The sequence below is a fragment of the Galleria mellonella genome, unplaced genomic scaffold (assembly GCF_026898425.1).
Source record: "Galleria mellonella isolate WM207_F2 unplaced genomic scaffold, CSIRO_AGI_GalMel_v1 utg63, whole genome shotgun sequence".
In the NCBI taxonomy this organism is placed as follows: Eukaryota; Metazoa; Arthropoda; class Insecta; order Lepidoptera; family Pyralidae; genus Galleria; species Galleria mellonella.
The window spans coordinates 11,817,353-11,833,551 of NW_026442130.1; the positions used below are offsets into that span (position 1 = coordinate 11,817,353).

General features: G+C 35.4%; 1 protein-coding gene across 3 annotated transcripts in view; it reads right to left on the minus strand.

Annotated features, from left to right (window-relative positions):
- The window catches only part of LOC113521605 (transient receptor potential cation channel trpm), a 315,620-nt gene extending 299,769 nt beyond the window's left edge, over nt 1-15,851 (minus strand). For all 3 annotated transcript variants that reach the window (XM_031910044.2, XM_052899723.1, XM_052899722.1), the window contains exon 1: nt 15,486-15,851. In XM_031910044.2, the coding sequence (XP_031765904.2) occupies nt 15,486-15,575 (90 nt within the window). In that variant the 5' untranslated portion in view covers nt 15,576-15,851. The remainder of the gene's footprint in view (nt 1-15,485) is intronic.
- Between the last annotated feature and the right edge of the window lie 348 nt (nt 15,852-16,199).

Here is a 16,199-nt window from a genome sequence, read left to right on the forward strand (position 1 = left end):
CGGACTCGCTAACGATGTCGATTCCATCGACGAATTCGCTTGCCACTTGTCTAGAGGCCCAGTCTGTCGTTAAGAATTCAACAGAAATTAACCACGATGTTTTCCAGGGGGTACCACGTGGAGGTCGATCTGATAGCGTATATTTCTAACAATCGGGCTGTTAGAACCCATTGCTAAAAATCTCGTTCCCCTTTATCAGCCATTATCTTTTTTTTTATACCACTGAGGTGGTTACCGTAGCCTATGAACACCTGCAATACCAGAGGTATTACGCGTGCGTTGCCAACCCTGAAGAAACCTCTTTACCCCCCTTTGGAAGAACCCCATGCTATAGTTTCTTGGCCTCCATAGATTACCATTAGGATTTGGACCATTCCTTATGGCAGTTTACCATTGGGGGGGGGGGGGGGAGTTATTGTTAGTAATGTAGACTAATGGTTTCTTTGCTAGCAAGCCTTGTCAGGTCGACCTCCACGCGGTTCTCCCTGGAAACTATTGTGATTAATACTTCTTGCATACCCCTGCTATAGGCTATAGCTGTATCTAAGTAAATTCTCAAGTATCAAACTGGTATTTAACAGGAAGTACGTAGTAGTAAATTTACGCGTGGACAACACGCAAAAATTTCTTTTGAGGATGTTACTCTTCGCAGAATTTCATTTTATATTCATATTTACGAGAAATGCCAAACATGCCGACGACCCTTTTAACGGAATGTGTCAAGTGGTAACCATCGTCTGTGGATGTTAAAGGTATAATAAATATAACAGAAGATACTGTGACAAACAGGTCTCGTATATTAAATTAGGTTCTTTTTTTATGGGTGAAAATGGAATGGTAATCCCGCCTGCGCTAACGGTATATGCTGGCGGAGCACCAGTGAAGGGTGATCGATGAGAATGAAAACAGGCCAGTTAGCCCATCATGATGAAAACATCAGGAATTAACCATGATAGTTTCCAGGAGGAACCGCGTGGAGGTCGACCTGGTTGAGTATATTGCTGGCAATGAGATTCTTAGTCTCCATTACTAACAATCCTTTTCCCCCAAGCAGATCAGTTAGCCCATCGTAATTAATATACCTGGAATTTAACACGATCCCTTTCCCCCTGTTAAATTAGGTTAATTTCTACTTCTGAGAAGTAAAGAGTTATCCATCTGTGTCAGGGGTCTTTATCTGACCTAAAAACGTAATTCCAGGAAATTCTAAATTATATAATACATTACTGCAGCGGCCAGCAACTGAGGCATTGATAGCCGAACGTGCAAATGTGGCCCGAGGCGTAGCCGAGGCACACATACATGAGTCCATCAGTGCCTAGTTGTGGCCAAGGCTTGTATAGTACTTTTTTCAAACAATGCGCGGAAATCGAAAACACAATTTTCCTTTTTAAGTTCAATGACGAATAACGAACAATAATAATTTTTCATGCGCCATAATGATCCTTTGTTTTTTTTTCCACAAACTGCTTTCTATTTGCAAGGTCCGAAATTTAAATAAAACCTTTTATTAGTTACCTCCTTGATAGCCATATTTCGAAGTAAAAGGTCATTCCATTTTTAAATTACAGGACAGATATGAGTTTACATAGTAATTTATCTTTTTTTTTTTTATTTTTATTGACACATAAAACAGATTACAACCATAAGAAACTTAAGTAATAATTACATTTGTGATTCGGCTAGGTAATAATCCGATTATATTATGTGCACAGCTTGAGTAATACATTAAAAGAAAACACATAATATAAAAAGAAATAATTAAAATGTTATATAAATATATAAAAGATAAAACTATATAAAAAAGAAAACATATTTTCAATCGTGTTCTACAAAATAGAAAACAAATTCTTCCTAAATATCAAATATTTTGTACCGAATATGTCGATGGATTTGTGGTCGAGCAGTAAGTCATTATAATGACGACACATTCTTACCACAGGATTGTAATAAGAGGTGTTATTTTTGTAGACTTGTAATGTAAACAATTTATGAGTGGGATTACGTGCTTTGTACCTCGTATTAAAATTTAAATTAAGCAGTAGAGATGGAGAATCTATGACGTTATGAATGATTTTGTACAGATATAGTATGTCACTTATCTGGCCGCAAAACACGACAGATATGAATTTTCATACAACTTTTGCCGGCCGCTGCCCCATGTATCTGGCCAGTACGGCAATTTTGATTTATCTCGAAAAAGACTGTCAAAATAATGCTCACATTTCCAAGCATGTTTGAGAAAAATATATTTTTTTTTAGTTTCAAATGACTGTATCGTATTTTTTTCAATCAACTTTAAGAAGAAGAAGTTTCTTAATTTATTTATATAATTTTGTGTGTATTATCAAATATTTTTCTCGATTCTAACCAAATTTTAATATTTTTTTTTTAATCAATGCATCTCACTTATTTTATACCAGTCTCTTTTCACACATGAGATGTGAAATCCTATAAATCAATAATCTAACGTTTAAAAGAACAAAAAAATATTGTCGATTGCGGTCATAACATAACGCAGCTATTCGTTTTACCAGCAAACGGATCGGTAGCCATATATTCTGTCGACGTCGGACGTCGGTGCAATATATTTGCGGATTCTCTTCAGAGGTAAATAATGTCTATAAATCGACGCGTCAATTGGTCATCTTTCAACGCTTAAATCAGTAGGAATCAGGACAACTTCTTTTGTTATTCGCAATCCGATGTGACTCACAGGTGGGCAAATATGCCATTCAACTGCTATTGGACAAAGCGTTCCGAAGGAAACGTTCAAAAGACTTCAAAAAGAATGTGGTAGTTGTGTTTATTTCTTTTAATGTTTATTACCTCATAACTCCGTTAATTCTAAACCGATTTGGAGTTATTTTTTTTTATATGAAAGGATTTACAGATTAGACATTTTATTAAAATCGTATCCATAGTTTTTAAATTAGAATAACTGGTTTTAAAGTGAATTTGAATTTTGAACACAATTAATGTCGTTTGTTTTTTGTAGGACACAATCTTTATTTATTATGAAAAAGATTAAATTCATCTCTCTCGCTCTCGCTTCATTAAATTTTCAAATATCTCCATAACTAAGCATGTAACGTATAGTTTGTTATCTTATATGTTATTTGTTGAGTATCGATTGTATTATTAATCGATAATTCGATTGAAGCAAATATAATCCAATAATCTATATTAATATATATATATATATATATATATATATATATATATATATATATATATATATATATATATATATATATTATAGATGAAAAATGTCGATAGACTCAAAAAAAACAAAATATATATATATATATATAGTAGAAAATATATAAATTATATATCGAAACTAATAAATTACCACCTACATTATAATTATACTGAGTTAAAACTATTGATTTCATATTAGGGAACACTATAGACGCCTACAGTGAGAACCACCTAATTGAATGGGTCTCTATATAACATAGTGTAGGACGACCCCCCACTAGTGACAGAGTGACGTTCTCAAATGCATTGCAGCGAGTAAGTGGATGCAGGTGGCTCAGGACCGTTCCTTATGGCAGTTTACGCGGGAGTCTTAAATAAAATGAAATACTTATTTGCTTTAAACAGACATTTAACATTATAAGGGCCATGTGACAAAACTTTTTGGCATCTGTTTAAGTGCCTTAAAATTGTATGCAAATCTAATTTATTGCTTATGTTCAACAGTGGGTAACTATTACTAACAATCTCTTTGAATTTGAAGAATGAAGAATAATTGTAGCAAGTTTCGTTAAAATCCGTCGAGTTGTTTTTGTTTCTATAACGAGCATACAGACAGACAGACAAAAATTTTACATATAAATAAATGTAGGAAATATATTTCATGTACCGAATTGACCTCTCTACAGATTTATTATAAGTATAGACAGATGATGTTAACTCATGATGCATTAATAAGCAATTAAACAATTATTCTTATTGAAATTCGAGATGTAATTGGCGATCATATTTATGATATATAGTATATATGTATTTCAACCCCCTAGCGACAAGATACGTACAAATTTTGGCTTAGCTATCAGTTATCATGCGACTCACATGTCACTCAACTAAGCCACCAAAGCAATTATAATTATATATACTTCACATGCAACGTCAACAACTTTTGTACAAGAGCATAGTGATATTGTTTGGTTAGAAAGAAAATTTGTAGTAATTTTAAAAATTTGAACGTACTTTATTTGTTAGAGTAATCAATAAGCCTACCGTTTAAATGAAGAGATATAATACCTAATTACAAACAAATATATAGGTACATCGCCGGGTAGGTCCCGACATAGAATAGACCACATAGGTGTTTCAGTTTGAAGAGTGGGATATGGCGTGACTTTACTGGGTACAGAGAAATAACACCTGAGTCCTCAGGAATGGCAACGCATGGGGGGTATCATGGGCGAAACAGTATATTCTGTTATGTCCATGATACTGCTCATGTCTATAGGCGACGGGTACCACTTTCCATCAGGTGGGCCGTCAGCTTGTTTGCCATTCTAAGTTATATAAAAAAATACTAGATTATTCTTATATTAAACTTCGTAAAAGTAGTGGGCAAAATGCTAATATATGTAAGCTAGAATGTAGCGTGGATTTTAGAAGTAGAAAACCCAGTAAAACAGATTACTTCCAGATGACGTATCAAGATACACCAGATTTTAAGTTTGAAGTTCAGGAACAGAACTGTGATAACTGCATTCAATTTAGTGCAATAGTTTTCGCGTGACGCCGGAACAAACATACAGACACTAAAAATCTCAAAATTATTGTTTCGAACTCGAATGTTCTTATTAAGAGAACACATATTATTTTTTCTTGTATATATATATATATATATATATATATATATATACATGTACATACATTGTATATATATATATGTATATGTATATATATATATATCTTTAATTCCCATGATAGATATTGTCTAGTTACAATGTTATTATATTGGTACAATCAGTAAAGTCTGTCTCTTATTAGGTTAGACAGAAACAATGGAGCAGAGCTATTTTATACACGTTAGCCAGTTACGAATATCTTTATTAGGCCCTTTTTTTATTAACCCTTATTACCTATAACAATATTAAAATACGCTATTATATATATAAAAAAAAAAGTTATTGAATACTGCTTAATTAATATTCTAGTTATTCTACACACGGCAGGATTTTATTAAAAATTTTAATTATGGAAATTTAGAACAATTGAAGGAGGCTTATGCTAGGTTTGTTTCATTTGCATAGAAATACAATTTGAGATTTATTTTAATAGAATTCGTGAAGAGAGAGTGAAACTTGTTCGTTTCGTTGTAGGTATATAATTTTGTTTTCTGTACAAAATAAATTATAGTTTACTTCGCAAAATATAAACTACTGAAAGTATATTTTATTTTATGATCCATAGATGTTTCTTTTTTTTATACAACTCAGAATGGCGAACAAGCTGACGGCCCACCTTTTTTTTTTTTTACAACACGGGGCAAACGAGCATGCGGATCACCTGATGGTAAGTGACTACCGCCGCCCATGATCACCCACAACACCAGCGGCATTGCAGGTGTGCTGCCGGCCTTTTAAAAAGGAATATACTCTTTTCTTGAAGGTTATGTTGTCGTATCGGTTCGGAAATACTGCTGCTGGAAGTTGATTCCAAAGAATGGTTGTGCGTGGAAGAAAGTGCCTTGAAAAACGCACGGTGGAAGACCGCCACTCGTCCAGATGATTGGGATGAAACTTTAGTTTGTGGCGAGTTGTACGGTGGTGAAAATCAGCAGCAGGTATCAATCCGAACAATTCCTCAGAACACTCCCCATGATAAATTCGGTAGAAGATGCACAGAGATGCAACATCTCTGCGCAGTTTCAGTGGGTCAAGTCGGACAGTAAGGCGTTGACTATCGATAATTCGAGCCGCCCGACTTTGAATGCGGTCTAACGGAAGGAGTTGGTACTGTGGCGCTCCTGCCCACAGGTGAGAACAGTATTCCATATGCGGCCTGACTTGGGCTTTATATAATTTCAGGCGGTGTTCTGGTATGAAATATCGTCTCACCCTATTGAGCACTCCTAACTTTTTGGAAGCTATCTTAGCCTTCTCCTCCAGATGACCGCAAAACTGGACGTCGCAAGATATATCAACGCCCAGAATTCCTAGACTCGACTTTTTATCAAGGGAAGTGCCCTGAAAGTGAGGAGATACGACAAACGGCGTCTTTTTTGCGGTAAACGCGCAGACTTGTGTCTTTTTGGGGTTAAATTGGACAAGATTTTATTCACCCCAGATCGAAACTTGATGGAGTGAAGTTTCGATTTCAGACACAAGTCTATTCCGGCACTCATCGGTATGTGCCCGCGAGATCTTTGCATGACCGGTATATAATGTATCTCCTGTACTGTCGTCTGCATAGCAATGAATATTACTTATCTGTAACATATCATTGATATGCAGAAGAAACAGAGTCGGAGATAGTACACAGCCTTGCGGGACACCAGCATTCAAAGGTTTTAAATCAGAGCATGCTCCGTCGATGGAAAGTGGTAACCGTCGCCTATAGACATGAGCAGTATCATGGACTGTTTCGCCCATGATACTCCCATGCGTTGCCGTTCCTAAGGACTCAGGTGTTATTCCTCTGTACCCAGTAAATTCACGCCATATCCCACCCTTCAAACCGAAACACAGCCATGCAAAAACAAAGCAATCTACTTTTGTACACTAATATACTATAAATATACCAGATTATTACTGATTCATCATCATCAGATCAGCTCTTAACTGTCTACTGTTGAACAAAGGCCTCCCCCTTGGAGGGTTTTGCTAGTAGTTGCTATACTTAGCGGAATTCTTAAAATATTCTCAAAGCCAATCTGCTTGACAATCACAGATTGGCTTTGAGAATATTTTAAGAAGGACGCTGCTGCCCATCCGTCGACCATTAAACTCTGTTAGTTGCCTTTTACGACATCCATGGAAAAGGAAGGGATGGCCCTTATAAGCCGGGACCATATTCATTACTTTATCGATAATAATTCACTAAGATATGACGTAAACAATGAAAAATATGTTTTTTATTTCTCAGAAACACGGGGACCAATAATTTATTAGATATTGTATAAAATATTTTTAAAATGTTCATTTATAATATAAAAAACACATTGACATTTTTCAATTACGCAGCATGGTAATGAAAATTCATAATTGAATCCTAAACCAACCACAGTTTATAAATAATATCAAGGAAAATACGGCAAATAAGGTGGAAAGAGAACATAATTTTATATAACAGTTCTGGTCCCACGAGAAAATATCCTTACGCCCTAAATAAGAAATATGTTTCCGTTTGTAAAACCAATTTACATTTGACAAAAATGTTTGTCAAATGTAAATTATATCGGCCCATAAATGGATTTGCTGCGTAATGTACAAAAAAGTAAATGCGCAAATGATCGGTCAGTAAAATGCTCATTTTACCAACGTCAAAATCCGCCAAAATTAAGATCGTGCATACGGAAGCCTATCGAAGTGTGGCAACGTCCGAATTATATGTCAAATTTTAAGAATAATTGCATTTTTTTCTATATTTCTGATTGAATATTTAAAACGTGCCCTACTAGCGAATTAATACGTCAATCAAGTAATAATACTGTTATAAAATTGCCATTGTAAATTTATATTTTGTTGACAAAAAAATAATTGATAAATGCCGAAGCCAAATATGTAGTTAGGTGTAAAATTTTTAGTAGTCGATTTATATGCAACTTTTTCTATGATTAACATTTTAATTACTTATAACTTTTACAATAGAATTATCAATCAGTAACATTGAAAATTGTCTGCTTTTTTAAAATGACGGATAAATGTTACGTTGCCATATTTTTATACCTACTATTCAAAAATTAAATATAATAATAATTATTCTATTTGCTATGATTTTGGGTATAAAACATTAGATCTTACAAATTAAAAGTACCTTACAAAATCTACTTAAGTCAAGCGTACAAATATTTAAAACAAAAGTTTTATATAATTTAATTTCAAATTTCTAGTAGCATAAAAAACCAATTATTTACGAATAAACATTACAACTTCACATAATAATAAAAATAACATTAATTAAATTTACTTTAACGTATATAACGTATAAACGAAACGTGACGGTTATAATTTAAGCATAATTTAAAAAATATTTCCATTGCACCCAGATTCATTCCAGTTTTATCTACCTGGATTTATATTTTAAGATTTTCCCCACTACGTTATTATACTGTTTTTGTATAAAATAAACATAATACATTATATGATTGATAATGTCACTCAGTAACATGTTTGTGTGTAAATCAATCAAGTAGACATGTTAATATTTTCCTTATAATATTAAATATGTCGACATATACTATATTCCATACACGATACTATTTACTTATGACAAGAGCTAACATGGCGTAATGTCAAACGTATTTCAAATTATGTTTGAATAATGACCACCAAACTCTGGTACCAGTCTGTCATATACCTATTCTATATTCACTCTATTCTAAAGCTTCAAGCTATCTTTCTAAATTTATGAACAAAGACAATTATAGAAGAATCCACTTTTGTGGATTAAAATAAAAGAAAAAAGTATTCCTGGAAACACATGTGGATTCTAATTGTGGATCCATGTGAACTGAGGCTTAAAATCAAATTCTATATTAAGCCAAAAAAAGGTAGCAAGGGACACAAGCACCTATGGGATCAGTTCCCTTTATGTGTAAAACTAAGGATTTACTTTCAAATACTTTGTAGATTATACAAGTACAATTCGAAATCATTACCATACTTTTAAACGACTTTTATAGCAGTGAAACTGTCAAATTTCTCCAAAGACACATGGGCCGAAAAATGGCAAAACTTTTGAGCCTCCCATACGACTCCCATTTCATATTCCTAACATGGTGTGTCTTAGCTATTAAGTTTTTTTTATGCAACTTAGAATGGCAAACAAGCTGACGGCCCATTTGATGGAAAGTTGTAACCGTCGCCTATAGACATGAGCAGTACCATGGACAGAGTATACTGTTTCGCACATAATACCCCCCATACGTTGCCATTCCTGAGGACTCAGGTGTTATTCCTCTGTTACCTTGTAAATTCACTGCTATATCCCACCTTTCAAACTGAAATACAGCCAAGTAAACACAACTGCTTCACGAGTAAGTGTGGGGATTCAAAATTGTTTGTGCTTCTTCAGTAAATAAGTGTTACCAATAAATAAATAAATGTAATAGAATTGTATAGAAAACACTTATTGGGTATAAATACAATTTCACATGATAATATGATTGGGTTCCACAAAAAACCAACCTCAGTTGTGGTAAAACTAGTAATTTGAATTTAAAAACAAAACTGTTCATCTAATTTTGATAAAATTTCTATGAGACCAATATATAAGTATATCCTTTCAAATAAGATAAGTGAAGCAGTTGTGTTTGCATGACTGTGTTTCGGTTTGAAGGGTGGGATATGGCGTGAATTTACAGGGTACAGAGGAATAACACCTGAGTCCTCAGGAATGGCAACCCATGCGGGGTATCATGGGTGAAACAGTATAGTCTGCTATGTCCATGGTACTGCTCATGTCTATAGGCGACGGTTACCACTTTCCATCAGGTGGGCCGTCAGTCTCATTCTAAGTTGCATAAAAAAAAAAAGATAAAATTTTCCAAATCGGTTAACAACAAACAAACATAAAAAGCAAGTAACAAACATAATATCTCAGAGGCATTGTTCAATATGATGCCTACGGCCACTTTCTATCATCGTACGGCTCGCCATCGATAGAGAGTTCACCCTCATTCTCTACAGCCTAAATGGTCGCGTACAACGCGGTTTCAGAGATGTTTTCTCCCACGAACACTCAGGTTATGGAATGAACTCCCTGCCGAGGTTTTCCCAAGAGACTACAGCAAGGGGTTCTTCAAAAGAGGGGTAAAGAGGTTTCTTCAGGGTCGGCAACGCGCGCGTAATACCTCTGGTATTGCAGGCGTTCATAGGCTACGGTAACCACTTACCATCAGGTGGGCCGTATACCGTCTGCCAGCTTAGTGGTATAAAAAAAAACATAAAAAAATGCAAGCGAATTGAGAACCACTTTCTTTTCGAAGTAAATTGAAAAGTACAAAAATCATAAGTACGAGCACAGTAGAAAAAGAAATAACCAAAAGGTTACTATCTCAACATGAAGCCGGCAACAACACTTTATCAATTGTTAGTAATGCTGATATTTTATTTTATGATAATATATATGTATGTATTACAGAATACTGTTACTGGTTCTTTGCAGTTAAAAATATCTAACCTATTTTTAACTTCTGAAGACGTAAGCAGTCGAGTAGTCTTCACACGGTTACACTCATACGTGAGAAGTGACTAGATTTTTTCCAGCTAGTCTCTAAGCCTCAATTGTTTAGTTAAAGGCACTTACATTAATTTGACGGGGAAATAAACCGAACTTACTAGCACAGAACAGAAATAACGGATAGAACTGATGTAAGTAACAGTATTGAAACTGCTTCGACAAAGTCACATTTGGTGCAAGATGTAACATTTCTTATTATGAGAATTTATTTTAAACAAAGAAGAGCTTAAGTCACCTATCGTATATGTGAAAGTAGACCCTATGACATACCGCATAAGTCTCTATTTTTTATGATTACAAATATATTTGAAACGTTTAACTTGAACGCACATCTGATTAGCAAAAAGTTACTTGACAGCGTATAAATATTCGAGTAGATTACAGAGCTCATAAAACATCGCTGATGATTCCGTCCGCCCTTCAATCTAGCGATTAAATGAACAGTCTTCAGGCGGATAAAATGGCTATTTTATACAAATCATAAAACGATTCATTTCGTATAATTCATCGATTAAGTAATACAAGTCTGCCGGTATTACTGTAGATAAAAATTGTATTATTGTAGATAATGTTTTACTATACTTTCTTATCTGTAATTCTTTCAGAACAAGGTGATGGGTAAAAGAAACGAACGTACTGTGTTTATGCTATTTTTATTAAAATTTACCGAAAAATTTATTTTTATGAAAAGATCTCACTCTCTGCGTAATAATCAAGCAATAAGAATCTACAAATTGTCTATGGAATGTAGTTTACGCAATTTCCCGATATTTTTTTTTATACAACTTAGAATGGCAAATAAGATGACGGCCCACCTGATCGAAAGTGGTAACCGTCGCCTATAGACATGAGCAGTACCATGGACATAACATTATGTGTGTTATTCCTCTGTACCCTGTAAATTCACGCCATATCCCATCCTTCAAACCGAAACACAGCCATGCAAACACAACTGCTTCACGGTAGAAACACGAATGGGACAGAGGTACCCAAGCAATCGACTTTTGTACAAAGTCAACCGTCCAACATTGTTTTAGATGTAATGTAAAAAAAAGGTTGTAAAATTAATACCGTATAAAACGATTTCTTAAAAGCATTTGATATAATTTCCCGTCCTATATTAATGAGTAGACTTGATAATATCTGCGGTACACGTGACGCTCTACGTAGCTAGTTTTAATCAAGTTACGTGATAGATCCCAGGTAGTAGACTTAAAAGGATTTACGTTTAACTTTGTACCTGTTACCTCAGGTATATCCCAAGGTTTTCAACTTGGTACCTTGTTTTTAGTACAGATTTTTTTTCAAGAGTTTGCCTTGTTGAATTCTAGTACTTGAATTCCTATTTATTATTTAAAGATTAGAAAATAAAATATAATTTAAATACAATACAACGCAGAATAGTAGAAAAGAGACAGAAATAATGGGGGAATTCAATTGAAACTATTGGTTTCCGACTGGACGGTTGTAAGCAAACAAAAGTCATTTTCGCCTATTAGTTGCGCGTTTATTTATTACTTTTTAATAAAAATATATAATTACCAATCAAAAGATGATTTATATTTAAATTTAATGATTAATATATTTACCACTGAGCATATGTCGCGTCCCGGCATAGAATAGACTACCACTTTCCTTTCCCGTGGATGTTGTAAGAGCCAACTAAGAGAGAGCGATGAATGGACAGCAGTGTACCTCTTAAAACATCTCTAAAAGCCTAACTGCAGTTGCCAACCCGCTTACCAAGTGTGGCAACTACTGGCAAAACGCCCCTAATGGTAAATGCTTATGTTCAGCAGTACAAAGTTAAAAACTAAAGCATCATCATCATGATGATATTGAAATATATCGTCTCATTAATTTTTGTAAATATTTAAATGACACGTGTATGTAGATCTGTTTTTTTTTTATACAACTTAGAATGGCAAACAAGCTGACGGCCCACCTGATGGAACGTGGTAACCGTCGCCTATAGACATGAGCAGTACTATGGACATAACAGAGTATACTATTTCGCCCATGAAAACCCCCATGCGTTGCCATTCCTGAGGACTCAGATGTTATTCGTCTGTACCCTGTAAATTCACCCAGTTATTTGAACTAACATTGTAATTGGTAGTCAAACTATATAAAGGAGTTTATTAATATGTAATTTGCGTCAATATCTATATTGAGGGGAAAGGGATCGTTAGTAATGCGGGCTACTAGTCCCATTGCCAGCAATATACCCTGTCAGGTTGACCTCCACGCGGTTCCCCCTGGAAACCATCGTGCTGAGTTCCAGGTGTATTCATCACGACGGGCTGACTGACCTGCCTTTTTTCATTATTCACCTACCTCAATGGTGCCCCGTCAGCGTATACCGATAGCGCATGCGGGGTTATCACTCCATTCATCATCCATTAAAAAAAATATATCTATATTTTTTTTTGATGGGTGAAAATGGAATCGTAACCCCGCCTGCGCTAACGGGATACGCTGGCGGAGCTCCAGTGAAGGGTGATTGATGAGAATGAAAACAGGCCAGTTAGCCTATCATGATGAATTCATCAATTAACCATGATAGTTTCCAGGGGGAACCGCGAGGAGGTCGACCTGGTTGGGTATATTGCTAGCAATTGGATTCTTAGACTCCATTACTAACAATCCCTTTCTCCCCAATATATCTATATTAAGGAATAAAACAAATATGCCCTGATTTACTAAATAATGAAATACATGAAAATCTGAACAACGAACGTGACGATGAAGTAAGGCTCACAGCTGAAAGATAATACAATCAACAATAAATAATTGCTCTGTAGAGCAACATGCCGTAAAGCTGACTCATAGCAACAACATATAAAACGATATAACATCCAGGATTATAAGGATAAGTAGAGCCTAAATAAAGTTTTATTAGCAAATGTTCCCACTCTTGATATCTACTCAGGTTTACAAATTACACATTACATAAATCCAAATTTTTTTTAGATGGGTGAAAATGGTACGGTAATCCCGCCTGCGGTAACGGGATACGCTGGCGGAGCACCAGTGAAGGGTGATAGATGAGAATGAAAACAGGCCAGTTAGCCCATCATGATGAATTCATCAGGAATTAACCATGATAGTTATTAGTAAGAACCGCGAGGTGGTCGACCTGGTTGGGTATATTGCCAGCAATGGGATTCTCAGTCTCCATTACTAACAATCCCTTTCCCCCCATAAATCCAGATTATTGTGGTCTATAAAAGAGCAATTTTACTAACAAATTAAAATATTAGGTTACTGGGGGAGGGAGGGATTGCTAGTAGTGGGGATTAGTAGCCCAGGGCACCAGTGGGGAATTATAGATGAGAATGAAAACAGTTTAGTTAGCTTATCGTGATGTATACACCTGGAATCCCCGCCAGCGTATACCGCCAGCGTAGACGGAATAACCATTCCATTAATAAATAGATTTTAGCACTTCAGCACTGGACAGTGCGATGATTTGGCAATCCTGGAGGGGAACCATGTGGAAGTCGACCTGACAGGGTATATTACTAGCAATGAGACTGGCTATCCGCATTACTAACAATCCCTTCCTCCCGCCCTGGCAAATTGAAACCCCTTGGAAACTATAGTGTTTAATTCCTAGCGAATTCATCACAATGAGCTAAAGTAACCTGCTTTCATTCTCACCTATCATATCACGCTAGTGCTCCTTCAGCATATACCGATGGCACAGATAGGATTTTTTTAATGGGTAAAAATGGAATGGTAACATCTCCTGCGCTATCGGTATACGCTGGCGAGACACCAGTAATAGATGATAGTTGAGGATGAAGACAGGTCAGTCGGCTCATCGTGAACAATTCGACAAGAATTAATCACGATGGCTTCCTGAGGGAATCGCGTGGAGGTCGACCTGATAGGGTGTAGTAACAATCCCTTTTCTCCCTCGCATAAGCAGGATTAAGTACCATTCCATTTTACATATTACAAGAAATTCACACTAGAACAAGTAGAATTTCTATCACAAAAAAACAGCTAGCAAGTATATCGACCAGGACAATATCAATATACGACCACAAGAAGAAACTCAAACGTTTGCTAAAAGAATTATCAAAATCGGTTCATAATTGGAGCTAAGTAGTTCATACAGAATACAGGCACATTTGCTGAGTTGACCATATGACCATATGTACGGAGGAATAACACCTGAGTCCTCAGGAATGACAACACATGGGTGGTATCATGGGCGAAACAGTATACTCTGTTATGTCCATGGTACTGCTCATGTCTATAGGCGACGGTTACCACTTTCCATTAGGTGGGCCGTCAGCTTGTTTGCCATTCTAAGTTGTATAAAAAACTTTTTTTTTATACAACTGGCAATTTTTTTGTATAACCAGCTCCAATTGACAAAGATATCGCATAAAATATACAAAAAAAAAATCTATTTTATATATAAATAACGTTTTGAAAGTCGCTTAAAAGCATTACTCTCCTTTCATTAACGATGGGGTAAAAAATAAAAAATTCAAGCTGACAAATTCTGTAATTGCCAATTATAACGAATATTTTTAAACAATATCATTCCCCCTTAAGGACCTCGTTTTTCACAAATTACTCAGTATCTACCGGACACCGCAGGGCAATAACAATGTAACTGACAAATTATCGTTTAATTAAAATAAATTCCGATCAATACAAAATTATCTTAACGGCTGATGAATTTCACACAGTTAGCATCACAGTGGAATGTCACAGCAATTTAGTTAATGATGAATTTATTTCATCGAAGTTGAGTTGTTGACTAACTTAAATCGATTAATTCATACCTATCGATTGTTCGACGAATACGTATGTAAATATTACGTATCGAGCGACACGCTTTACTATTTCATAAACGTCAATTTAACTAATTGTTATTAATAAAACTGCGTCAAGAGAGGAATATTACGGCCATAAGTTTTACAATACGAAGTTAATTAGTTACAATTTAGTTGGTACATAGATAACCTCTATTCATTTCCTTCGTTACACGCGAATATTACGCGATATATGTACTGTCGTTTACAAAAACTTACCGTTTTTACTTCGCTGTTGCTGGATTTTGCCGTGGACATCGCCTTTATCATCCGGCTGGAGTTATCCAGTAGACACTTTTGGATACTCATATCTCCTTTTTTTTTGTAGCACAACACACAATGCACTAATAAATTCACATACTTGGCACATAAACTAACACGTCACTGTAAAACACGTTTACAACCCATTCGGCTTCTACAAGTGGAAAAATTACATTTTATTAGTTTTTTATTGTCAAACGCGCGATTAGTTAGGTTATATCCATTGATTTCACGTAAGAAAGTTTTGACGTTGGCTCTGTACACGACGGGAACACGTGCGTCACCGGTCAATGACAGACCCCGACTGCGTACAATGTTCAGAATCGTGTTTCTGGCTGTCAGAACCGATGTGAAGGCAGCTGCTGTCGAGCGCCCCCTGCGTTCCAATTCTAAACAAAGAACAAGAGCATTCAGGTTACTGCAGCCACACCTATGGCTATAATAGAAGATGGCCAGATATGCGTTTAATAATTTGGAAAGGGTACGTAAAAGACATATTAACTTAATTAAAAATATTTGTACAGATGTCTCATGTCTATATTTCTTAAGTACATATATATTTGATAAAGAATCATAGTTTTCCTTATCTTATCATTACTACTTCTTATCTTATCTTAATCTAAAAATATAGAGTCAAAAATAAATGAACATGACTAAAACGTAAATGACCTT